This window comes from Chlamydomonas reinhardtii, chromosome 17, assembly GCF_000002595.2.
Source record: "Chlamydomonas reinhardtii strain CC-503 cw92 mt+ chromosome 17, whole genome shotgun sequence".
Taxonomy (NCBI): Eukaryota; Viridiplantae; Chlorophyta; class Chlorophyceae; order Chlamydomonadales; family Chlamydomonadaceae; genus Chlamydomonas; species Chlamydomonas reinhardtii.
The window spans coordinates 3,916,950-3,941,382 of NC_057020.1; the positions used below are offsets into that span (position 1 = coordinate 3,916,950).

A 24,433-nucleotide genomic window follows, 5' to 3' on the forward strand; every position below is an offset into this window, starting at 1 on the left:
CTGCCGCGCACCTGCCCCACAATGGCTCCGAGGTAGGCTGGGTCGCGCCGCGCCAGCAACAGCTCGCGGCCCAACACCGTCAGCAGCCGCCGCGGCGGCAGCAGCGGGCGAAGCAGCAGCAGCAGGCGCCGCCGGCGCCACCCAGCCCCTCGGCTGCTGCAGGCGGCGCTCCCGCCCTCCGCCCACGCCGGCTTGATGGTGCCCGCACCCGGCTGCTGCTGTGGCTGCGGCTGCGGTTGCGGCTGCGACTGCTGCGTTGCGGCCTGGGGTTCGGGCGGCCGGCCCGCCGCGTGTACGGCACCCGGCAGCAGCAGGCCCTGCTGAGCGAAGGGGCGGGTGCGCGACAACGGTGGTGTGATACCGTACATGGTGTGTGTGGCGGTGTGATGCCGTACATAGGTGGTTGTAGCAGGTTGCCGTACGTGTCGCGCCATGCGTCAGCCCATGCATGCAGGAGATTCCGAGGTCCCAGCAGGCAGGCATACACACACCATATCTCGCTAGCTCACCTCTAGGGGGTGGTTGTACGGAGCAGCCGCCAGCTGCGCCGCCAGCGCCCGCCCCTCCTCGCTGTGCTCAAAGGCCTAGCGAGGACGCGACCCATCGAGACGTCGCCATCACAGCGAAACACGCGCTTGTGGAACGTCAAACGATGGCACGCATATATGGTATGAAGCTCCCGTCATTCCGTTAAGTGCCCGCCCTTACTTCCTGCGCCCCGCTTTCCACGCCCCTCCTTTCGTAACCTTACGTCACCCACCTCGCGGACCTCTGCTGGTGACACCCATGCTCCCGCCTCCGCCTTCATCGCTCCCTCCCCGCGCGGCGCCGCGCCAGCGGCTGTAGCAGCTTCCACTTCCATTTCCGCTGCAGCACCGCCATCCGTAAGAGCAGCCGCTCGGCCAGCGGCTGTAGCAGCCACAGCCCCCGCTGCCGGCAATCGTGCCGGCCGCCACGCCTGGTATTTCGCCTGGTCGGCAGGGCTGGCCAGGACCTCCTGTACGAACTCGGCGAGGGGCTGGCCGGGGGGCCACGGCGCTAGCCCGGGGGTTTGAGGCACGCGTGCCAGGAAGGGCGCGAGGCGGTCACGTGGGCCCAGGAAGGCCACGCGGCCCGCCGCCAGCAGTAGCACGTTGTCGAACAGGGCGACCACCTCGGGCGAGGGCTGCAGCAGCGCCGCCACCGCCGTCACCTGCTGGTGCAAGGTGGTGGTGGTGGTGGTGGTGGTGGTGGTGGTGGTAAAGGTAATGGTGGTGGTGGTGGTGGGCGGGGATGGGTGCGGCGCAGGGTGTCAAGCGGCCGTATGCGTACAGTGCCGCTTATCAGGAGTTTCTTTACAGCCAAAGGCGACCATACGACGTACAGGCAACCATACGTGCAGGTGGCGGCATTGCGTATGCTACTCGGCATGCACTAGAACGCAGCACACGACCGCAAGACCGCAGATGCAGTAAGACGCACATCATGCGCAGGTTGGGGAAATGCACACGCCATCTGGGCAAGCAAGCAGCGCCATGCGTCATGCATTCAGACGTGTCACACACACGAAACGCACATTAGCGAGGTCGCAGACACGGCGCAGGGTGCGTACTACCGACAGAGCCACTGCCGCATCCAGCCCGCTGGTTATCTCGTCCTGTGTGTGGGAAGCGGGAGCGCGGGGAGGGGGTGGAGTTGTGAATACCGGCCCACACTGTACCAAACCAAGCGAAATTAGCGGAGCGCATGCACAGGGGGGTCTCGCATAAGTGGGAGAGCATGAGAGGCACCGGTGGACAGCTACAGCCCAGGACCTGATTGGCAGATGTCGAGCGAGTACCGTAACAGACAGGCCAAGATATGCGCGATTCAGAATTGCGCTCATGACGGGTTGGACTTGGAGCGTCATGCCGCGTCATGCTCCACACCCACACCCGCACCCGCCCCCGCATCTCACCAGCATGAGTACAGGCGCCAGGCTCAGTGCTGCCTCGCCTGTGTGCATCGACACGCACACACATGCGCACATACACACGCGTGCGCGTGTCCGGGCGTGTGCGTGCATACGGGCACTACAATCTACGCGCCAGCGCATAATACTGTAGCGGCTATGCGTTTGGTACCGCAGCAAGCGGCGGCAGCTCTACTTGTGTTGGCGACCAAGCGCGCGGCAGTGCCATGCGCAACTACTGCACGCCTGCAGTAAGCACACAACGTCCCACAGCACACGCCTTCTCTGCTTATCCGAACATAAGCACGTACGCACCCTGCCTGTGCACCTGCGACGGCCTGTTACGCACCGAGGGTCAGGCGACGCCGCTCGCCGCCGCTGAGCCCCGCACGCATCTCATCACCCACGCGCGTGTGCAGCACTCCGGATAGGCCCAGCAGCTCTGCCACGGCCTGTGCAGTTGGGTTGTTGTTACACAGCAAACGGGGTTTGCAGCTGTGGAAGGCGCAAATAATACAGGGACAGGGAGTAGTATGTGCGTTCTCGCGTGCGTGCGTGCCTTCATGCTCTTCCGCTGACGCCCACACAGCGCCAGCGGGCTAGCGGCCGCCGCCTGCTGCTCACTAAACTGGTACCGTACCTCCCAACCGACAAACACACCCGACCCACCTCCACAAGTCGGGCCTCCAGACCGCGCTGCTGTCCAACGTCACACCCGCCGCCGCCGCCAGTTGTCCTACTGCTGCTACTGCTGCTGCTGCTGCTGCTGCTGGCATCACCGAACAGCGCATCCAGCATGCTGCCGCCACCACACGGTGGCGCAGAGCGCGCGTCGTGCGTGCTGCCGACAGCAGCGGGATGGGGCGCAGCGGTAGCTGCTAGGGCAGCCGCAGCCGGGGCGCCAGCATCACCGCCACTGCTGGCCGTGGCATTGCCCGCCTGGCCGCCGCTGCTGCCGTCAGGGCAGCGAGCTGCTTCTGCTACGCAATCCTGCTGCGCACTCGCCGCACCTGCCAGTGCTGCACCCGCCACTGCAACAACCGCTGCGGCACGGCCCATCGGCGGCGCGTCATCATGCCGCTGCTGCTCTTGTTGCTCCAGCTCCTGCTCCTGCCCCAGCTCCAGCTCAGGCACCCGCCCCCGCTCCTGCTCCTCCTGCTCCAGCAGCCAGCGGTGCAGGCCTGTGTCCACACACACGGTGTGCAGGCGCCAGCTCTCCGCCCACCGTCCCGTAGCACCCCATCTGGGATGGAAGGACGGCAGGACTGGCAACTGCCCTCCATCCCCGAACCCCCGAATCTCCCCTTTTGCAAACCAACGTGACAATAATCGAGCGAGCGTGGGGAAGCACCACCCAGGAGAAGGCACACGCGCTCACGATGTATGCGCTCCAATCCAGGCCCAGTCTGGCACCTGGCCGCGAACGCCAGCGTCTCCCCCGCTGTCAGCTCGGGCAGGTGCGCGTCGGCCTGACCCACATACGCCGCCAAACGGCAGGCATCCGCCCGTGTCAGCGGGCGCGGGTAGGGGCGCGCCCGCTGCTGCTGCTGCTGTAAGTGGTGTTGGAGAGCCGTGTGATGCAAGCGTAAGAGTTGGCGTAGGTGGAAGGGTCAGTGCGGTGGAATGGGCACAAACGTAGGTTCCCCAAAAGACACGGTAGGAGGACCAGTGCGTGCCGAAGCACGCGTGAGCAAAAGGCAGGCTAGGAGTAAGGACAGAAACGCACGCACGCCCTAAGGGATGGGTCCGAGTTCCCAACACCGCATTCGCACTATAATGCAGTAAGGCAAGGCTCTCACGACGCGTTTCGACCGTGCCAAGGGTCTCATCAGGTGAGTTCTGCAAAAGCGTGCAAGTGCAAGTTCCCATCCCCGAAACCCGTTGGGTAGCAAGCCGTCTACCCAAAACCCAAGCCCAACCCAGCCCCTGGTCCTTAGTCATGTGCGTATGAACGGTGACGCGTCAGAACTTACGCTGCGTTGTTCGGAGTTGATGTTGCTTGAGCTGGGGGCTCGGTGGACTTGGGCGTTGGCCTGAGGCACGTACGGGTGCGAGAGAAGGGCGGGCAGCGTGTCAGATTGGCAGCGGGGTGAGGCGAGAGTACCGGTGCGGTGTCAAGTCTGGTGACTGGCATATAGCGCAGCGCGCGTAAAGCATAAATCAATATGGAGCTATCGATGCGTGTGCGCTCGCTTGTGTGCATAATTACCAGCGAAGTGATTAGGTCGTAGGGGAATCAGGGCATCCGCAAGCGCGCCAGCTCGATACGAGTTCCCAGCAAATACTATGTTGCATGCATAGGCTTGAATTTGCAGGAGATCATGTTTGCGGTGGCCGTCGGGCAGGAGGGAGGAAGAATTGCTTTAGGCATCGCCGAAGCATCCTAAGCCAAAGTGCAGCGTGGAGCGAGGCAGAGTACTTCATCGAAGCTTTGAATGCAAGTTGTAGGGAAGCGGAAGCGGTGCAGGGTTAAGTACCGGTCAGGACGGGGGAAGGCGCAATTTGAGTACGGCGCATGCAGCGTGGAATTGCGGGGGGGTTTCGGGCTGTCGAGCATTTGAATCTCCGCGGTGGATTCCGCTGGATTGGCGAAGTGGGTCGGTTGGTTGCGGCGCTCACCTGTTCTTGGATGTAAGAGTTCCTTGGCTGCTGCTGCTGCTGCTGCTGCTGCTGCGGTTTGCGCTGAGGGGAGGGTGTGTCCGCTGATGGCGCCCTTTGTTGCTGCTGCGGCGGCGGTGGCCGGATGTCGCGGCCGAAGGCGGCGGCATAGGCTGCTGCGGCATTCCCTTCTCCAGGGTTGGCGCCGCTGGCACGGCTGTGGTCGCTATCAGCGCCGCGGCCCCCACCAGCGCCACAGCCGCAGCTGCCGCCTGCCTCGTTGCCGCCGCTGCTGCCTCTAACCACTGTCCGGCCGTTGTACTCCACGCAGCCGGTCGCCACGCGGGCGCCGCCGCTGGAGCCGGCGCCGCAGCCGCACCACCCGCGGTTACAGCAGCGGGAGGAGCAGCCCGGGTCGAGGCGGCCTGACAGCGCCTTCAGGAGCGTGCTGCGCCCGCCGCCGGGAGGCCCCAGCAGCAGTGTGAGGCTGCCCGGCGCCAACACGCCGCTGCCGGCATCCAAGACGACGCAGCCGCTGCTGGTGCGGGGGCTGCTACTGCCACTGCCACTGCTACTGCCGCCGCGGTGCACGGTGCGTGCTGCTGCCGCCGCGACGCCGGCCGCCGCGCTGGGCGCGGCCCCCCTGGGGACTTCTACCACCAGGTCCTGCCAGCGCACCTCCACACCGGGCAGCGTGAGCCCTAGCCTGTCCGGGGCCGAGCGGCGCGGCGGGGCGCGCCAACAACAAGGTCAGCCCGCGAGACCACAAGGTCGGACCTCGGCCGCAGAGCTTCTTCTCCTCAAGACTGGTACTTAGCGCCCCGCTTTGGCTGTTTATGCATTGTCATGAGGTGCATCAGAGCTTGTCATCAGTGTGTCGAACGCCCCTGAACGCCCGCAAGCGCACCTTCCGAAGCGGGCGGCGAGCTCTTCCAGCAGGTCTAAACCCCCCGATTTCGCTTGCGGTCTGTTCTCCATACTGTAATGTACGGTTTATTAAGGATTAGCTGCCACTTTCAGCTGGCGTTTTCGCAGAATCCAATGCCCATGGTCGTTGCCTGAATTCCCTGCTCGCTGATTGATGAACCCGGAGCCGTGCTGTCTGGGATGAAGAAACATGAGGATAGCGAATATAAACCCTACTTAGCGACCACTCTAAGCTTTGGCCTTTGCGCATGGTGGACAGCTGTCGCCAGCCGCAAGCGCAAGAAGCACGATGCTACAACAGATACATATACATCATGCATCAACGCAAACGAAACCGCCTGCACGCCGGCACCACCCTTGATCATCAGCCTTGGCCCAAGCCTTGGCCCACGCTTTCCCCGACCACCGCAGCCCTATGCCGCAGCCCAACGGACCGCTTCAACCGCCCAGTGCCCATAGTGCGGCAACACAACACCCTTCCAGGATTCGCGCCCCTCGCTGAGTGCACTCCGCCACCTTGACTTCGAAGATGATCCACAAGGCCGGGATTTCAGACAAGGCGTGCCGTATCCAGTGACTCTCGGCAAGACCCGCGCTTCCGCATACAGACTCGGATGAGCGCTTCAAACAACACGCCTACTTTGCCCCCAACGTATAAGTAATAAAGGCATAATTAATTGAAGTGGCGCAATTGGGCAAGGACACCGGCCTCCGCTTAGCCCCACCCCCCTATTATGATGTGGCCCATGCAGTCATTCCCCCCAACTTCCCAGCATCAAGCACCCCTGTCGTGCCGTATGTCACGGCCTCGCATTCTCGTGTAGCAATAACACTTATGACACCCACCACCGGTGGCATCAATATGGTCGCGTATGAGTTGTTTGAGCGCACATGCAACGCCATCCCACTCTGCACCACCTGCCACGCACTGTGTGCACATACGCAGACCAAATATCACATACGCAGCCAACTTATTGCAATGCTTCCATACCCCTTTGATGTGCAGCAAAAGGAGATGACAAATAGCTGCGCCAGGCATGGATCATGGCTTAGGTCCAAGATGCACCCGTCCAAGTGAAGGAGGGGTATGCGAGTCCATGAGATGGATGATGTTATGTTTGTTGTGCGCACTGCTGCTGACTCAGCCCCTGTGCAAGTGTGACCTCCCCCACATGCTTGATTGTTCTTGTGCACTCATGCCGTCACCCTGCTCGCACCCTGGCTTATTGCCGCCACACATTATGTGTTCATAAATGGGCCTCACAGCTTGTCCAACTTGTCTCCAGGCCCACGGCCTCCAAGCCCTCCCACCAGCACGCCACCGTGCGGCTGGCGGCGCCAACACACACCGCGACCCACGGCTGCCGCGGCCGACGCTGCCCAGGCTTTCACCTTGGCCATGCCTGCGGAGTCGTTGGCCTTTTCCACGAGCTTCATCCCGGAGAAACGGAATACGATGGCAATGAATCCGCAAAGAGCAAGGACATTGACCACCACAATAATGATGCCCACCGCGTTCTGCAAAGCACGGCGAACAGGTGGAACCAAGGGAACATGTAGGGCAGCGCCTCAGGCGGGAGGAGATGCAACCAAGGTGACATAACGCAGGGCAGCACCTAAGCAGTGGGTGCAGCTTAAAGGCACGAAAGGGCAGGGATAGGGGGACGTGCCCACAAGCCCACCGCCGGGCAGAAGACGAACTGCGTGCACGCCCAGCAGCCTCGCACGCCAGCGGGAAACTCACAGCCGACTCACCGCGGAGCTAGCTGACAGCTCGGGTGGCGAGTCCAGGAAGTACAGGCTCAACGTGACTGTCAGGCTGAGCACGCAGAAGGAAATGAACTCGCACACCATCACCAGCCGGTGCCGCACAGGCGAGCACGCCATCGTGATGCCGCTGTTGACGATGAGCACCGCAAGCAGCGCCAGCGACTGGTGCAGCGTCTGCAGGGCGAAGCGGGGCGGGGTGGGGTGGGGCGGGGCGGGGCGGGGCGGGGCGGGGTGGGGCAAAGTACGGCGTGTGCGACGTACGGGCGGCAGCAGCAGTACACGGCAGGCGGAAGGCCAGGATGACGATGGGCGGGAGGTGGCTGGTACAGGGGTGGCAGGTGGCGCGCGCGTGCGTTGCGTGTGCAGCAGGATGGAGCGAGGATGTGCACATGCGGTGGGTGCGCGCCGCGCCACCACCAAGACCGCGAAGTACGTCTCACACACACCCATTCATCGGTTCACATACACTGGCCCCAAAATCAAGAACCCAAGCTACAGGAGCAGGCAGCTAGGACGCATGGGGCGGAGACACACGCGCTCTACTGGTACTCACGCTCATGGCACGTCCGAACACCTCCACAGCCACAAGCGACAGGGTCTGCAGCTGCATCACAGCCGACCACCAGCACCACTCCGGCCTGTTTATTTGTGCGTGCAGGGCGTTCTTACATTTTCAATATATATAATTGTGATGAAGTGAAGTTGTAGCCAGGGGGAGAGCGTGCAGACGCGGCAACACGGGTGGTGATAGGGAGGTGGAAGCCTGCGCAAGCCCTGCCTGTCCTAAAGTGCTTGCCGTTCTTACCAGGCTAGACCTCCATACTAACAAGTAAGGAAGGGACATTTACTGATGAGGAAAGCCAACGCACCTGTACTCAGCATACAGGAAGCCGTACTTGGCGGTTACGTCCAGATCATCCAACCGCTTGCGGTTGGTGTAGGTGACGGCGAAGAAGGCGGCGGGTGGCGCCAGACAAAACACACAGATGGCCACGATGCCGATGGGCACATACACCCTCATGTGCGTGCCGCTGTAGCACTGCTGGTTCATGTTGCGCGTCCTGTGTGTTTGTGTGTGTGTGTGTGTGTGTGTGTGTGTGTGTGTGTGTGTGTGTGTGTGTGTGTGTCTCAGGTTTTCACACGGCAGGCATTATGAGTGCGTAGGTTATGTTTGGCGGCAGACATGCCAGACGTAAACAAGGCGGACGCGCGCAGGAGCAGACACGGATGTCGGAGCGAGGGATCATATAGTGAGGATGGGGGGGGGCAACACTCTCCCTAGAGGACTCACCAGTATCCGAGGCCCCAAGTCGCCTGCGCAGCAGGGAACCAAGTGGGCAAGCGTGTGTGTGTGTGTGTGTGTGTGTGTGTGTGTGTGTGTGTGTGTGTTAAAGAGCACAAGGAAAACATTGCGCAAAGACAGTGTGTGTGTGTATGTCAGACACTCGTAAACGTGTGGCGTCCTGTGGATGTCGTGAAGCATGGTATGCGATTCCCGGGCCCCGAGTGATTGAGATCCAGGAGTCTTCCAGGCGGCCTTAGGGCTAGCTAGGCCTAGCCTAGCCCGCACGCGTCTGCCCCCACCTCCCTCCTCACCGTCAGGTACTCGCTGCCTAGGTTGTCAGTGTTGCCGCCGTCTATCACATAGCATGCAAACATGCTCAGAGACACCTGCGAGCCGCAAGCAGGAGGACACGCAATTTGGCAAACATAGGGTGCGTCATCATGGGAACGGCATCCGCAGTGCGTCATGGAGTTTCGTCTCGCACACGCACATTCAAGTCCACCGCCCTCCCACAGCCCCACCGCCTTCCCACGGCCCCAGCGCCCTCACACTCGACCCGTCCTTCCTGACCCACGCAGGTGTGCCCACCTGGCACAGCGAGGGGTAGAGGATGAAGGCCGCCACAATGAGGCCCACGCCCATCTGCTGCGGCAAGCTGAGCGCCTGGTCCGCGTAAGACAACGAGCGACCCGTGCGCGTTCGCAGCGATCGCAGCCGCGACAGTGCCCGCGCCACCTGGCCTGACAGCGACCAGCCCAGTGTTCCACTCTTGCCGCTGTGACCCGTGGGCCCGGCAATGCTGGCGGCAGCATGCGAAGAGGCTTTAGCGGGGTAAGCGGGGTAAGCGGGATAAGCGGGGCCGCCGCCGCGGATGGCGTTGGGGTTCCGGGGGGTGCTGCCCGCTGTGCCGCCGCTGTACGCCGCGGCGTTGGTGAAGGCCGGCACGTGGTGTCGTAGCGGCGCACAGGCTCTGGGCGTCGTCACGGGGGACAGGGGCCGCGAGGGCAGCGGCGGCGGCAGCTGTGGGTACCGCGTGCTGTTGCCGACGCCGAGGCTGCCGCCAGCAGCATCAGGACCAGTAGCACTGGCAGCCCTAGCAGCACCAGCAGTGGCGCCACCGTAGGGTGAGTGCTCTGTGATGGTGGCCTCACACACAGCACGTGGCCCTTGTGCTGCGCCACTGCCGCCGCCACCACCCGCTGCTACTGTTTCTGCCAGGCCCACTTGGCCGACAGCAGCCGGCCGAGGTTCTGGCCACACAAGGGCTGCGTCTCGGCCGCCGCCTTCCAGCGCGGTAGGTCCCATCATCACCGCAACGAAGTACGACGGCGATCCGCCGTCCGCTTCTGGCGTGTCGCCCCCGGGAGCATGGAGCGCCTCCACGGCCACCGCCTGCTCCGAAGCAGCACCGGAATCGGCATGGGTGGCGTCGTCGTCGATGAATTCACAGTCGGCGAAGGAGCCCACCCCGAAGTCGCGCGAGCTGCCGCGGAAGGCGCCGGCACGGCCCATGATGCGCTGGTTGAACACAAGGTACCTGTGCACGTGTGCGGGAGGCAGGGCGGCAGAGTTGGATGCTGAGTTGCAAGGTTTGTCGAGTGGCGCAGTAGGGTGCAGGCCTCCGAGCACGGAGTGATGTTGAACGGTGGGAGGGCACCGGGTCAGGAGGGTGGGGTTGGGGCTTGGGTGGGATACAGTACACGCTAGTGGCAGGCTCCACTTTACCACACCGCTTGGTCTGCGGCACTCGATAAGCTGCATGCATACGGTACGTGCATGACTCAGCGATATTCGTCGAGCCCTACGAACCTGATGACCCAGAGGGAGACGGCCAGGACGCCGGCCATAATGGGCGTCGCAAAGCCGAAGATGATGGACACGGCCGCCTGGCCCGCGCTGTTCAAGCCATCAAACAGGCAGGTGGGCGAATAGGCGACAAAATTCTCAGCGCCAGTGAGCGAGCTCAGCACACCTGCGTTCATTGGAGTGGGCAGATGGGGTGCGCGAGTGACAAATGACAAGTGATGGAGGTATGTATGTGTGCAATGCATGTTGGAAGTACGCCATTACGGCAAGTTAGCATGCACAGTGTAATGCTGAGGCCAAAGTCGAGGCCACGAATGCGTGCGGGTAAGGGCGAAGACAGGAAGCCGCATGGGATGGACGGACTCACTCTGGGTTTTGTGGATGACGGGCGGGTAGTCGATGGCGAGGCGAGTGATGATGATGAAGTACTGCACGTGCGTGATGAAGACCTGTACGTGCATGGATAGCCATGGCAGGCGGCTGACATCACTTGCTGGAAACACGGGGTTGGATACATTACTGCACTGGCCCACATGGCTTAAGTCAGGGGAAGCGAACGCACGTCCACCACACCCCTTGGGCAGCCCAAACCTCCTTGGGCCTCCGTATCCCCCTGCTCCCCACGAGCCAAAGGAGCCCCACACTCGACGCCGCAGGCACCACCTACCCACCTTGATCAGGTCAGTGGCGCTGACTTCATGCGCCTCGATGGCATCCGCGGTGGATTGCTGGAAGTTACTAAACATGGTGTAGGAGATCAGAATGACAGTTGCAAGGAATGTGATCAGGCCTAGCACGATCGTCTGTGCCTTCGACACGCACTCATTGCACTGGTACTCGGTGTTCAGGCTGTAGCCGGGCACGCACGTGGCGCATAACTGCCCCGTGTAGCCCTCCGCGCACTGCAGCTGCATGTAGCTCGCAACTGCCACTGACGGCTGTGCTGGCGCCTGCGTGCCTTCGCTGCTGTTGGGTGAGGTCACAGCCGAGGCCGCTGTCAGCAGCTGCGCGAGGGTGCCTGGCGCCACAGCGGCATCCAGGTCCGACACGGAGCAGGGCGGCGGCACCGAGGGCACGAGGCTGCCGTTCCGGGCCAGCACCGCCTCAATACGATGCGGCGGGAAGTTCGCAGCCCACCACTGCTGGCACAGCGCCAGCGCCGCCGAGCGCGCGTCCGAGGCAATGAAGCTGAAGTCAATCAGCATCTCCGAGGCCAGGGCTGACTCGGCCACCGCTGACAGGCTGGGCACGGCCGCTGGTGCAGCCTCCCACGTCGTCGCGTTGGAGTCCGGATTGGCGCCGCACGCAGCCGAGTTGGGGCACGCGTGGAAGGCGGGCGAGTGCATGGAGGAGTGCCAGTAGCCCGGCTTCGGCACAGCGATTGCCGCGCCGGCGCAGATGGCTTCCTCGGGACAGGGCGCGCACAGGTTGCTCATGTTGGACACAGTCTGGTAAGTCCACACGCTTGCTTGAGAGGCGCTAATGAGAGCTGAGCTGCCGCCCACTGCTGCAGCCCTGCTGCTGCTGTTGGCGCGACTTTCACCGCTGTCAAGCGTGCTGCCGCTGCCGATACCGCTGCCGGTAGTGGCGGTGGTGATGCGATCGTCCCGCCACAACCCCACCTGGCCCTGGCGGCACCTGTGACAGGTGGTGAAGTAGGCTGGGTCGGAATCCAGCGCCGGCCCCTCCACCTCCGTGCCTAGCTCGCAGCGCAGCAGCTCCAGCGGCAACTCCAGCGCCTCAACCTGCATGTTTGGTTTGACGGGAACGAAAGGGAGCAGGGCGGGTCGTGATCGGCGCGAGGTCGCGATCAGCATGATGAGCCAACTGACCCCTAAGTAGCTATGGAATTCTTTCTTATGCTCCTGTGGCGTGTGTCTCGAAGGGCAACACGTCCTGCAGCCAGCGCCGGACCCCATTTACCTACCTGAGACAGGGATGCAGAGGCGGCCGCAGTGCTTCCGCCGCCCGACGATGACACAACGCTGGCATCCACACGAAGGGAGTAGGCTCCGGGCCAGCCGACCAGCTCGATCTCAGTCCAGGATGCAACGCCGTGAAACGTCAAGGCCGGGCGCGCGCCGTACTTGACGGACACGTTGGGCTGGATGGTCAGGCTGACGGAGTAAGCAGGCACGTCTGTGTGATTTTCAGTGGGGATGGGTAAAAGATGAGCAGAGAGGGCACATGTTAAGGCAGGTAGTCAACACACGCAAGGGGGTCAGCCCCGCCCCCCCCCCCACCCCCGGAACTGGCACTGAGGAAGTTCTGCCTGGTTCAGAATCCCCCCGCACAACCGGCTGTGGCCCCCGGGTGGGACAGCGCCCCAGCTAGACAGCAGCCTACGGTACTCTCTGAGTCCCCGACTGACTTACTGCCCGGCGCACTCTTAGCCCCATCCCTCAGCATCACTGCCTCGCGCATTATCCCGCCTCCATGGCCACCTTGCGTCGCGAAACCTCCCACTCACCGATTATGACTGGTTGCCCCGTCTCGTCCATTAGCTGCACCCCGATGTCAAACGTCTCTCCCGGAGACACCAGCAGCGCCACCACGACCTCCTCCGGGCCAAACTGCGCGGCGGGGCTGTTCTTCCCAGTCGCTCCGCGAGCGCGCACTGTGCCATTGCTTAGCCGCACCAGCGCCGTCGCACCGGCAATGCTGAAGATGCGCATGCTAGCGGCGGGCACGGCCAGCACGCTGCCGCGTGCGGTGCCGCCATCGGCTTGCGGGCCCTCCTGCAGGCAGGTCTCCAAGTTGGCGATGTTGTAGGAGCGCCTGCTGGCGATGGTGCCGCCGCTGCCGCTGGCGCCCGCTGCCGCCAGGTCCACAATGGAACTGCTCTCCGCTGCTGAGTCTGCCGCAGCCGCCGTTGATGTCGCGCCTGCGGTTGCTGGCGTCAGCCTGCGGCCGGCCGATGCGCTGACGTCAGCCATGACCATAGTGCTGCTGAAAGAGCAGCGCGCGCGGAGGGCTGAAGCGCCACTGTCACGGAGCCACAGCGGCGGCGTGGCCTCGGCCACCGGAAGGGCGTCAAGGCCCGCGGCGGTGTCGTTGTAGGTGCCCGCGAGGCGGCTGTTGCTGATGGTGAGGAGGGCGCAGTAGCCGGCTGCGGCACGCTGCAGCGCCAGCGTCGCCTGCATCCATGAATCCTCCATTAGGCCCTTCAGCTGCTGCAGGCTGCTGCTGCTACTGCCGTCGAGGCCGCCGGCCCGCGGCAGCACCGCTGTAGCAGCTGCTGAGCTAGGGTTGCACACCTGGGAGGAGGCCATGATTGAGCCTGCCTTCGCCCAGTTCTGCGCGGTCAGCAGGCTCTTTGACATACCCACGCTGACCCGGCCGTTGATCAGCACGCCTCCGCCGTGCGCCACGTACGGCTGCACCTCCCGAAGCAGGGCGCTGTCGGCGGCGGCTGCAGCCGCCACGTCCGCGGCATCGCCCCCCGCCGAGGCGGACGACTCCAGCTGCGCCAAGGCCGAAGCCTCGGCGCCCACTGTGTCGCCGTCCAAGGCCGAGTTGCCACTGAGCACCACACGGCTCAGCAGTGCCACCGGCGCCTCCGCCGCGTCAATGCTGCTGCCGAGGAGGCTGCGGCCGCGGCCGGTTATGGCGCTGTCGTTCGCAGCACTGCCCCTCAGACCCGTAAGATGCACGCCGCCTCCCGCCAGGGCGCGGTTTTGCAGCACGTCAGACTGCGACAGCCACACCACACGGCACGCGTCCACGAAGAGCGCGCCGCCCGACAGCCCGGCCGCATTCCCCACGAAGCTGCTGGCATGCACGCTCAAGAGGCCGCATTCCAGGGCTGCGATGGCGCCGCCAGACAGAGTCGCTTCATTGCCGCTGAGAGTGGAGTTGACAATCGCCATGATCACCGCCGGCGCCTGCCATATCCCGCCGCCCGTGAGGGCCCGGTTCCCAGTCACAATCGAGTGCGACAGGATCAGCAGCGGTTGAGGGCTGTCGCACACAGATGCTGTTGCGTTGGCGGCTGTTGCATTGGCCAGTCCCATGCTGCTGCCCACTGCTGTTGCCACTGCCAACCCGTTGGCGCCGCCGCCGCCGCCTAGCACCAGAGAGGCAGTGCCGTTGCCGCCACCGCCAGCGACAGGCACGGACGTAAGCGTGGCAACCGCAATGCCGCCGCCGCGCAGGCCCCCACGGTTGTTTTCCAGCGTGACGTTATCCAGCGTGAGCTGCCCGCCGCACCCGTCGCCGCTTTGGCTGCTTCCGAGCAGGTACAACCCGCCTCCTCGATAAGTGGCCATGTTGTCTGACAGGCTGACGTCCGTGAGGCTCACGCGCCCGCCCTGCGTCACGTCCACGTACAGCCCCGCACCGCTCAGGGCGGCGTTCTGACTCCACGCCGAGCCGGAAGACGAAACGACCAGCTCCGGGTGCGACAGTATGAAGGCGCCGCCTCCGCCGCTAGCCGCGCGGTTCTCGGTCCAGCTGCCACCCGTGATCCGGGCCGCCGCCGGCACCGTGTAGAGCACGGCAGCTGCGGCAGCGCCGGCGGTGGCGTTCTCGGCCTGCCTGATTTGCTGCTGTGTGGCGTTGGGGTTGGCGCCGCTGTGCCCTAGGAACATCCCTCCGCCCAGGGCGACGGCGCTGTTTCCGCTCACGTCATTGTCCACCAGCCGCACACTCGTGCTGGAGGCCAGTGTCAGGTGCAGGCCGCCGCCCAGGCGCGCCTCATTGCCTTCGAAGCGGTTGGCGGACAGCGCCGCGGTGACGGCGACGGAGCCGCTGGCGGTCAGTTCCATGCTGACGCCTGCGGGCCGGGTGCGTGGGATGGGTCCATGGCGTGGGGTGCAGCCAGCATCAACAAAGGCAACAGGAGCCTCCAGCCGGCGGGGAAGAGAGTACGGTGCGGCGGAGGCAGGATGCACGCATGCTTGGGGAAACACATGCATGCATGCGCCTGTGGCGTCAAGTTGAGCACGCAGAGTACGGTATGCAGTCCCAGCAGTAGTTGGGGTCTATCTCAGCCTCAACTGCTAGGAACTAGGGAAGTCAGCATGCGCGATAATCGAGCTCACCTCCGCCGCTTATCGAGGCGGCGTTCCCTTGGAATGTGCAGCCGGTGATGATCACAGCATCCGGTAACGTGCTACTGACGGCGGCGCGGACGGCACTGCAGGAGTGGTAGCAGCAGTTGCAATATTCGCAATAGCAGGGCACAGTCGCGAATTACGTCAAGGTGCGCTTCACACGTGCGTCCTTCAGCGCGAGGCTCCAGCTCGACTCTCTGTGCACCAGCAAAAGGCTACTGGAGAGGACAGGCAACCCATCCACCGGCCTCACCCGCCAACATTGGACGCGGTATTGGAGGTGAAGAGACAGCGCTTCAGCAGCGCCGCTGTCCGATTGACCTCTAGGTACAAACCGCCGCCCTCAGTCGCGCTGTTTCCCTCCATCGTGACATTGTCGAGCACAAGCCACCGCGGCACCGCCACCTGCGGTAGCTGCAGAGCGCTCTGCTGGAGCAGGTGCCTGCTACTGCCACTGCCACTGCCACTACCGCTGCTAGTACCGCTACTGCCACTGCTGTTGCTACTGCCATTTAGCAGCTTGGGCGACACGCCGGTGCCAAACAATGGCACGCCATCCACGCACGGCCCCAAGGGGTCGTAACCCGAGCTCGGCACCTCATACTCCAACAGAGCCAGGCCGCCCCCGGGAATGCCCGCCGTGTTATTGGCAAATGTGCTGTTCACCGCGCGTGCTGCGCACGATGCCAGCATGATCCCGCCGCCCCAGCCGCTGACCGCCGTGTTGTTTCGCAGCACTGAATTGCGCACCAGCAGGCGGCAAGGCTCGGTGGCGGCAGGCCAGGGCTCGCCGATGTCATCCAGGGGCATGGGACTGCCGCGGTAGCTGCTGCTGCCGTTGCTGCTGCTGCCGTTGCAGATGTCGCTGGGCCAGGTCAGCGCACGGTCACTGTATTGCGGGCCCGACCGCCAGTCAGCAATCTGAGCCCACACAAAGACGGCGCCGCCAATGCCTGCAAGGTGAAACCAGCCACAGCATTCACGCGCACGGAATGTGCGTGTAACAGAAAGATTTCTATCTCGGAAGCACCGTATGCCCCTGTTGCGAAGGCAGCATCGCCAACGACCGCGTCCAGCCGCGCACTCACCGTTCACGTAGGCAACGTCGGGAAAAGTTTCCAGCTTCCTGCGCACTGTCCCCGCCTGGTTGTTGCTGAGTTGGGTTCCATCAATCAGAATGCTGATTGCCATGCTGACTGACGCCACCCGTTGCTGCTCCTTGTCATAAGAAATGGCGTTTTGGATAGTCAGCGCCCTGCATGATGCGTGCGTACGGCGGGGGCACAAGCATCCAGAAAATATCAACCACAGAGCCGCTGCCGTGAACGACTCCTGAGCAAGCGCACACGCACTCACGCTCAAAACGTGGTAAGCGCATACCACGCACCCCAAACGGAACCCTGCCACGCGTCAACCATCAACCCCGAGAGATTCTCAGCAGCAACAGCAGCAAGCAGCAGCAGCACCTGTCCCGACAGACGACCTCATGTGAGCCCACGTGATACCGCCAACCTACGCCGGGCTCACCCGCCGGAGCCTTGCAATGCGCGGTTGTCATTGAGCGTGGAGCTGGTGATGTTGACGTACAGGTGCTTGGCCTGCCGCAGCCGCAGCCGTTCGGCGGGGTCATCAACGGTCATGATGTTGGCGTCCAGATAGATGGCTAGCGCTCCCGCCTTGTAGCCCGAGTTGGCCGACACATTGGATCTGGTGATCTCCAGAAAGAAGGGGCCACCGGGCGCGCCCCTTTCCAGCAGCGGGTCATACATCCAGTCCGCGTTCACCTGCTCGGGACGGCGCGAAGGGCACGTCAGGACAACTAACACGAAAAGGAAAACGCGGTCGTGAGGTAGGGCGGGCACCTAGGGCGTAGGGCGCAGGAGGATGCGGGGACGCAATGCCGGGCATGCATGTTCATGCGAATTCATGCGCACGCCCAAGCGCAGCGCTACTGTCAGCGAATGCGCGCGTGGAGGTAGGTAGGGCCTGTCCAACTCACATTGATGTAGAGGAAAGCGCCTTGCTCAAACACGGCCGAGTTGTTTACCGCGCAGCTGTCGCGCAGCAGGAAGCTGTCGGGCAGGTAGCTGAAGTGCATGGCGCCGCCGCGCAGCGAGGCCATATTACTGGACATGCTGCTGTTGCTGGTGATGCTGATGTTGCCCAGCCGCCCCTCCCCCATGAACACGCCACCGTACGCGCCCCTAGCCTGGTTGAAGTCTACGCCGCTACCGTTGCACACCGTGAGCGCCCCCAGCGCGTAGGCAGGCGTGTCGGCCCGGGTGTGGAACGCGCCCGAGTCGCCGGCGGCCGAGTTGTTGGACAGCTGGCTGCCGTGGCAGACGGTGATGGAGTCGACTCCCTGCTGCAGGTTGAAGGCGCCGCCGCGGTTCCCCACGAGAATTTGGTTGCGGCACATGCAGCTGCCATGTGTGACGGAGATGGCGCCCACGCGCCCCCGGAACGCTATGGCGCCGCCGCTGTCGGCACGCAGCAGCTCGCCAGGATTGTACGGGTTGTCTGCGCCGCCCGCCGCGTTGTCGCAGACGCAGCTGCCATCGGTGACGCTGAACTCCGATACTGCGGTGCCCACCCAGAGCGCGGCCCCGCCGCCACGGCCGGCAAAGTTGCCAGAGATGCTACTGTTGCCTGACACGACCACGGTCGTGGCATTGTCAGTGGCACCCTCATCCCACATGTGGAACGCGCCGCCCTCCGCAAACAGGGCCGAGTTGTTGTCCACGCGGCTCCCGCCCGTCACCGTCAGCTGATCGAGGCTGCGGGCCTTGACGCAGCCGCCCTGCTCAGCCGTCGCGTTGTTGCCGCTCATGCTGCTGCGGCCACTGAGCGACACCACAGCAATGCGGGCGTCCGTCCCGATGGCGCCGCCGGATCGCGCAGCGTTGCCATCCAGCCGGCTGCCGCCCACGACCTCTACGCGAGCGACCTTCACGCCATCAATGCCCTCAAGCATCACAGCGCCGCCGCGTCCCTTGGGCGCGGTGTTTGAGGTGACGGTGCTGCTGCCGGTGATGGCGATGCTGTCCGCGTGCCGGCAGCGCACCGCGCCGCCGTCGCTGCTGTTTGCGGTGTTTGCGCTCACACTGCTGCCCAGCGTAACCTGTGCGGCGGGGCGCACACAGCAGCGAGGCAAGGCGGGAAACTGAGGAAGGCGGGAAACTAAGGGAAGGCGGGAAAATGGGGGAAGGGGAGGTGAAGGCTGAGGCATGCGCGTGGTGCGTTGTGCGTCGTGTGCGGCTTGCCCTAACGCCCTGACCACCTCAAACCTGCACAGTCGTACGAGACCCCGCAGACCCCAAGTACACGCGCGCGTAACGCACGCTCCTACCTGGATTGTGCCAATGGGTATCCTTGTGAAGAACGCGCCGCCCCCCTGCGCCGCCCAGTTGCCGTCAACGCGGCTGCCGTTGGCCACGAGCAGCCGCTCCATGCGCCACTCCCACACGCCCTCCGCATACACCGCGCCGCCGTCGCCGCCCCACAACGTGCCCACCACCATGTTGCCCGACACACTGCTGCCGTCCGTCACCTCGAACACTGTCAGGTGCTGCAGCCGAGCTGCGCCGCCGCCGTCGTTCTCAGCAAAGTTGCCGTCGACGCTGCCGCCATCAGACACGATTAGCGCGTCCACCCGGCCCCGCGTGAAGAGCGCGCCGCCGCCCGAATAGGCCCGGTTTCCGTTCATGCTGCTTCTGGGCCCGCGGACAGCAACCAGGGTGATGTTGCGCAGGGCGTCCGGGCTCTCGACAAAGAAGGCGCCGCCTGATCCTGTTCTGAATACGTCGTTGTAGGCGGAGTTGTTGTTGACGCTGCTGCCTCCCTCCACCACCAGGGCGTCCGCGTGGCGCACGCGTATGGCGCCGCCGTCCCCAGATGCCGCATTGCCGCTGAGGCTGCTGCTGTCAGACACTGCCACAGTCTGAAACTCGGACTGCGTCCAGAACGCGCCACCCTGCTGCGCAGCCACGTTTCCTTCCACGCGGCTGCTGCCGCTGACCGTGAGGTCCCGCGCCTCCATTCCGTCTATGAAATCTGCTGCCAGCAGCGCCCCTCCACTCCCACTGGTGGCCCTGTTGAGGCTGCAGCTGCTGCCGTCCGTGACCGCCACGCCCGCCACGTGCCGACAGCGCACGGCGCCGCCCTCCGAGCCCGTGTTGTTGCTGACGGAGCTCTGGTTCAGCACCTGCATGCGGGAGGACAGCAGGAAGGCAGGTAGGCAGGCAGGCCGCGGGCGCATGACGGCGGGAGCTGTTTGGCTTCTTGCATGCGCAGTAGTGATGTGGCGCGGTAGTGCCACACACAACAATCCTAAGCGACGGGCACGCACAAACCTTTTGCGTACCTGCCCGACCGGGCCACACTTGCGCGCATGCGTACCTGGAACTCGGTCAGCGGGATGTTGGTCCAGAACGCGCCGCCCTCCTGCGCCGCCCAGTTGCCGTCAACGCGGCTACCATTTGCCACGGCCAGTCGCTCCACGCGCCACTCCCACACGCCCTCCGCAAACACCGCGCCGCCCCGACCCGCGGCCGCCGTGTTGCCCGACACGCTGCTGCCGTCCGTCACTTCCATTCGGCCCACGTGCCGGACCCGCAGAGCTCCGCCGCCATCCGGGCCGTCGGCCTCGTTCCCGTCCATGCTGCTGTCACCTGAGATGACGAGGCCCTCCAGCGTCACCCACAAAGCAACTGCGCCGCCCCCCTGCTTGGCACGGTTCCCATCCAAATGGCTGCGGTCCCGCACAGCCACCAGAGTCATGTTCCTCTGGTCACCCACGCCATCCGCGAAAAGCGCGCCGCCGCGCCCCGAGCCGTCGGCGGCGGTGTTGTTGCTGACGCTGCTGCCAGCCTCCACCACGAACATGTCCACGTGGCGCACGCGTATGGCTCCGCCGTCCCCCGATTGCGCGACGTTGCCGCTGAGGCTGCTGCTGTCAGACACCAACACCTGCAGCACCACTGTCTGCAGTGCGATCACGCCGCCAGACTGGGCCGCTGAGTTGCTGTCTACGCGGCTTCCGCCGCTGATCACGATTGCGCCCGTGTCTTCACTGCCGCCCATGTTGTCCCATGCGTAGATTGCGCCGCCACTGCTGCCAGTTGCGCGGTTCAGGCTCATGCTGCTGCCGCTCGTGACCGCCACGCCCGCCACGTGCCGACAGCGCACGGCGCCGCCCTCCGAGCCCGTGTTGTTGCTGACGGAGCTCTGGTTCAGCACCTGCATGCGGGAGGGCAGCAGGAAGGCAGTGGGCGGCTAGTTGGGCAGTAATAGTGCGGCGCGGCAAGTACAAGCACAACAGACGGAACAACGGGCACGTAGAACCATTCGGCTGTATATGCCCCAATCACTCTCTTGCGCATGTGTACCTGGAACTCGGTTAGGGGAATGTTGGTCGAGAACGCGCCGCCCGCCTGCGCCGCCCAGTTGCCGTCAACGCGGCTGCCGTTCGCCACGAGCAGCCGCTCCACGCGCCACTCCCAAACGCCCTCCGCAGATACCGCGCCGCCCTGACCCGTTGCCGCCGTGTTGCCCGACACACTGCTGCCGTCCGTCACCTCCATTCGGCCCAGGTGCTGTAGCTTCAACGCGCCGCCGCCATCAAACCCGCTTGCCGCATTGGCATCGATGCTACTGCCGCCAGCTACAGCCAAGCCAAGCACCCTGCTCTCAGCAGCGAAGACGGCGCCGCCCGCCTGATCCGCCTGGTTGCCGTCGAGGTGGCTGCCATGCGTCACTGCGATCAGGGTGGTGTTGCGCTCAGCACCCATGCCCTGTGCGAACAGCGCACCGCCCCGGCCGCCGCCTAGGGCCCGGTTCAGGCAGACGCTGCTGCTGCGTGCGACCTCCAGTGAGTCGAAGTGTCGGCAGCGCACCGCGCCGCCGTCACCGGCGTTTGCCGTGTTGTTTGACACGCTGCTGCTGTTGCCGGCCACCTGCGTGTATTGCGTGCATGGGCGCGTGGGCGCGTGGGAGAGGTCAGCAGGGCGGCGGGAACAAAGCTGGCGGCAGCAGGTAACGAGCGAGCACACCGCCTCAGCCGCATGTGCCAGTACACGCATGGACGTGCATGCAGCAGACACGCACGCACACACACACACACGCACACACACACACACGCACGCCACAGCACTGTCTTTGTGCAATGTTTTCCCTATGCTCTTCAACACACGCACGCAACAGCACACGCGCGCACCGTAAGCGATGCGATGGGGATGTTGGTCCAGAACGCGCCGCCCGCCTGCGCCGCCCAGTTGCCGTCAACGCGGCTGCCGTTGGTCACGGCCAGCCGCTCCACGCGCCACTCCCACACGCCCTCCGCAAACACCGCGCCGCCCCGACCCGCGGCCGCCGTGTTGCCCGACACGCTGCTGCCGTCCGTCACTTCCAGTGATCCAACGTGGTCCAGGCGGAGAGCGCCACCGTCCTCGCCACCTGCTGCGTTGCCATCCACGCTGCTGCCGCCGCCAACCACCACAGCGCCCACGCGGCTGCCCGTCCACAGCGCGCCGCCGCCTCCCGACGCATTGTTGCCGTTGATGCGGCTGCCGCCGAGCACCGCTATGGAGGTGAGGTTCCATGAGTCCCCAAGACCCTGCGAGTGGATGGCGCCGCCGGCGCCCCCACCGGCCACGTTTCCTGAAATGCTGCTGCCTCCAGCCGCCACCAGCTCATCCAAGTGGGTGAAGCGCATCGCGCCGCCGTCTCCGGACACTGTGGCGTTGTTGTTGTCGACCCTGCTGCCGCCGGTCAGCCGCAGACTGAGCACAGGGCTGTCCGCAACGCGCAAGCAGGAGCCGGCCTCGCCGCGTTCCGCAACATTGCGACTGCAGCTGCTGCCGCCGTCCAACAAGATGCCCTGCACCGCTGGCCCTTGCACTCCCGGGCCCTGCACGAGCACCGCTCCCGCGCGGCAGCTGGTGGCGAGGTTGTCTGAGACGGAGCTGCGGTTGAGCACGAGCCGGTCCTGCGGGCGGGCAGGCACATGCACAGCAGCAGCATGCGTAAGGGATTCCGTTATGTTTGCGCTTTTAGGGCGGTCATGAACATGCAGGGCTCACAATTCATGCCCGCGTGGCACGGTACCGTACCGCGTTGCCTCCCGGATCCACCCACGCCTTGCATATGCCCTGAGCGGCTGCAGCCCAACGCACACGCCGCGCGCCACCACACCTTGCCTGGCCATGGGTTCCAGGATGCGTGCTCTTTCCTTGGCGCACACCTCGCCTCGTCCCTTCCCTCCCCCCACCCCGCCACCCGAGCACGACACGTGTCCTATAGCCTATCGTCGCCACCGCTGCCAGGCATGCTATATGGTGTGAACTCACCAGGCTCAGCGGCGCTACCACCGCAATGCCCGCAGCCTGGCAGTCCGGTCCGCGGCTGGTGTGGTTGTCGACGCGGCTGTTGAGCAGGCTCAGCCGCACAGCCGGCGCGCCGGTGTGCGCGGTGAGCCCCACAGCTCCGTAGCTGGGCTCGCTCGACCGCCACACCACAGACGAGTTCGCGAGTACCGAGTCCTCTAGCCACACCTCCGCGCCAGCCCAGCTACTGCCACTGCCACTACTGCTGCCACTGCTACTGCCACTGCCACTGCTGCTGCTGCTGCTTGCGGCGAGCTGCAGCCGGAGGCACGACCAGCCCGTGGCCCCGGTCACGTCCACGCACCGGAACCCGCTCAGGTGCGCCTGCTGCACAGCCGTGGCGTGCAGCACACCCCACAGCCCCGTCCGCGGCGGCTCGGCTGTTGGGTCCGCCGCATTCACTGAGCCGTACACTGACTGTACGGTGAGGTTTGCCACGGACACGGCCGTACAGTCCTGGCACTGCAGCAGCGGCCCTACAGACGAGAGCGGCACGCCGCGAATGACACTGTCCACGAGGCGCAGGTGTCTCAACCCACTAAAAGTGAGCCCCCAGTCGTCCGCGCCGCTGCTTCGCTCGCTGAATGCCAGCGTCGCATTCCACTGCTGCTCCGAGCCGTCGACAGCGGTGCTGCTGCTGCTGCTGCTGTTAGCGCCGGTGTTACTGATGGCACTGGAAAACCGCCGGCCGGCTGTGACGGCTACGGTGGTGCCCGTGCTGAAAAAGGAGGAGCACCGCAGGCTGGCTGACTGGACCGACCAGGAGGGGGAGCTGCCTAGGCACGTGGCCTGCGTGCAGTCGCCCGTAAGTTCCAGTTGGCACTCCAGGTCCGGGGAAGGCAGCAGCGCCGGCACTGGGCCGCCGCCGCCGCTGCTGCTGACGCCGCTGCCCCCCGGCCCCACATCAACGGCTGCTGCTACGGTGAGCCCAGCCGAAGCCAGCAGCACTGCCAGCAGCAGCAGCAGAAAACCTGCGCGGGAAAAGGGTCACGGTGCCTGGATGCGGCCGCTGGATCTGGCGTGGATCCGGCTACGTGAACTTCTTCACTTCTTTCGGTAAGAGTTATGCCAACGAAAAGGCTCGCTGCGCCCTGCTGCGCTAGCTTGCGTCGGCGGAGTGCGGCCCAAAAGCAAAATTCCTCTCAGTACTGCCGCTTCATGACATGGAGCTTGACCTCAAAAACGTTGAGGAATTATCAGCGCCTAGGCCTCTGAAGGCCAGCGCGCCGGCCTAGGCAGAGCCACAGGACCGACGGTTGGGCCGATGAGCTACTGAACGCGCCATAGTGTCATGCAGCGACGTATTTATGATTAGCTGCATGCAAAGCCAGTTATTGACTGGCCTGCACGACGGCACCGTCAACACCGCGAGCACAACCCTCGAAATCCTTGTGGCCATAAAAGCTATCAATTCTCATATCACCACAGCAAATTGTAACTTGATAAGGAGTGACAGAGCCTGCTCATGCGAACAAACGCGGAGGGTCGCAGGGCCCCTGCGGACTACAAGTACGCGCACTGACCTTTGGGAAACAGAGTCGCCGTTTTCATGAACATGGATTGGCATAGCATCAAGTAGGCCTCAGACCAGGGCTGTGCGAATGGCGGGCATCATACTACTCTCGTGTCTAAGTATGTCACCGTCAGTAGAGTAGTGCGTAATAAACATGTTCATTCATAG

General features: G+C 64.2%; 2 protein-coding genes across 3 annotated transcripts in view; both read right to left on the bottom strand.

Annotated features, from left to right (window-relative positions):
- The window catches only part of CHLRE_17g728400v5 (uncharacterized protein), a 17,131-nt gene extending 11,556 nt beyond the window's left edge, over positions 1–5,575 (bottom strand). The window contains exons 1-11 of one of the 2 annotated variants that reach the window (XM_043072382.1): positions 5,436–5,575; positions 4,550–5,234; positions 3,904–3,963; positions 3,309–3,477; positions 2,600–3,111; positions 2,280–2,382; positions 1,937–1,974; positions 1,556–1,636; positions 761–1,192; positions 510–584; positions 12–317 (exon numbers count right to left, since the gene is read on the bottom strand). In XM_043072382.1, the coding sequence (XP_042914840.1) occupies positions 12–317; positions 510–584; positions 761–1,192; positions 1,556–1,636; positions 1,937–1,974; positions 2,280–2,382; positions 2,600–3,111; positions 3,309–3,477; positions 3,904–3,963; positions 4,550–5,234; positions 5,436–5,506 (2,532 nt within the window). In that variant the 5' untranslated portion in view covers positions 5,507–5,575. Of the gene's footprint in view, positions 1–11; positions 318–509; positions 585–760; positions 1,193–1,555; positions 1,637–1,936; positions 1,975–2,279; positions 2,383–2,599; positions 3,112–3,308; positions 3,481–3,903; positions 3,964–4,549; positions 5,235–5,435 lie in introns of both variants that reach the window. The other variant, XM_043072381.1, reaches the window with a different exon arrangement.
- A 94-nt stretch (positions 5,576–5,669) lies between these two features.
- CHLRE_17g728450v5 (uncharacterized protein) lies at positions 5,670–24,425 on the bottom strand. Its single transcript, XM_043072383.1, has 23 exons — positions 24,276–24,425; positions 22,717–23,723; positions 21,585–22,355; positions 20,758–21,324; positions 19,769–20,608; positions 18,720–19,574; positions 17,370–18,491; positions 16,898–17,154; positions 16,459–16,625; positions 15,624–16,323; positions 15,359–15,453; positions 12,787–15,090; positions 12,244–12,455; positions 10,988–12,061; positions 10,684–10,765; positions 10,320–10,482; positions 9,099–10,047; positions 8,822–8,896; positions 8,517–8,539; positions 8,095–8,286; positions 7,779–7,863; positions 7,211–7,399; positions 5,670–6,973 (listed from the first exon to the last, which is right to left on the bottom strand). Exons 1-23 carry the CDS (start codon positions 24,307–24,309, stop codon positions 6,716–6,718), a joined length of 12,021 nt encoding a protein of 4,006 aa, XP_042914842.1. The 5' UTR covers positions 24,310–24,425; the 3' UTR covers positions 5,670–6,715.
- Positions 24,426–24,433: the final 8 nt, after the last annotated feature.

What these genes read in the sequence shown, in the direction of transcription:
- CHLRE_17g728450v5 (XM_043072383.1), bottom strand. Translation starts at nt 24,309, where the DNA reads ATGTTCATGAAAACGGCGACTCTGTTTCCCAAAG. An exon ending in TACCCATTGGCACAATCCAG is followed by an intron (nt 18,492 to 18,719) that starts GTAGGAGCGTGC and finishes CCCGCCGCACAG; the next exon opens with GTTACGCTGGGCAGCAGTGT. An exon ending in GTCTCCCTCTGGGTCATCAG is followed by an intron (nt 10,048 to 10,319) that starts GTTCGTAGGGCT and finishes ACACGTGCACAG; the next exon opens with GTACCTTGTGTTCAACCAGC.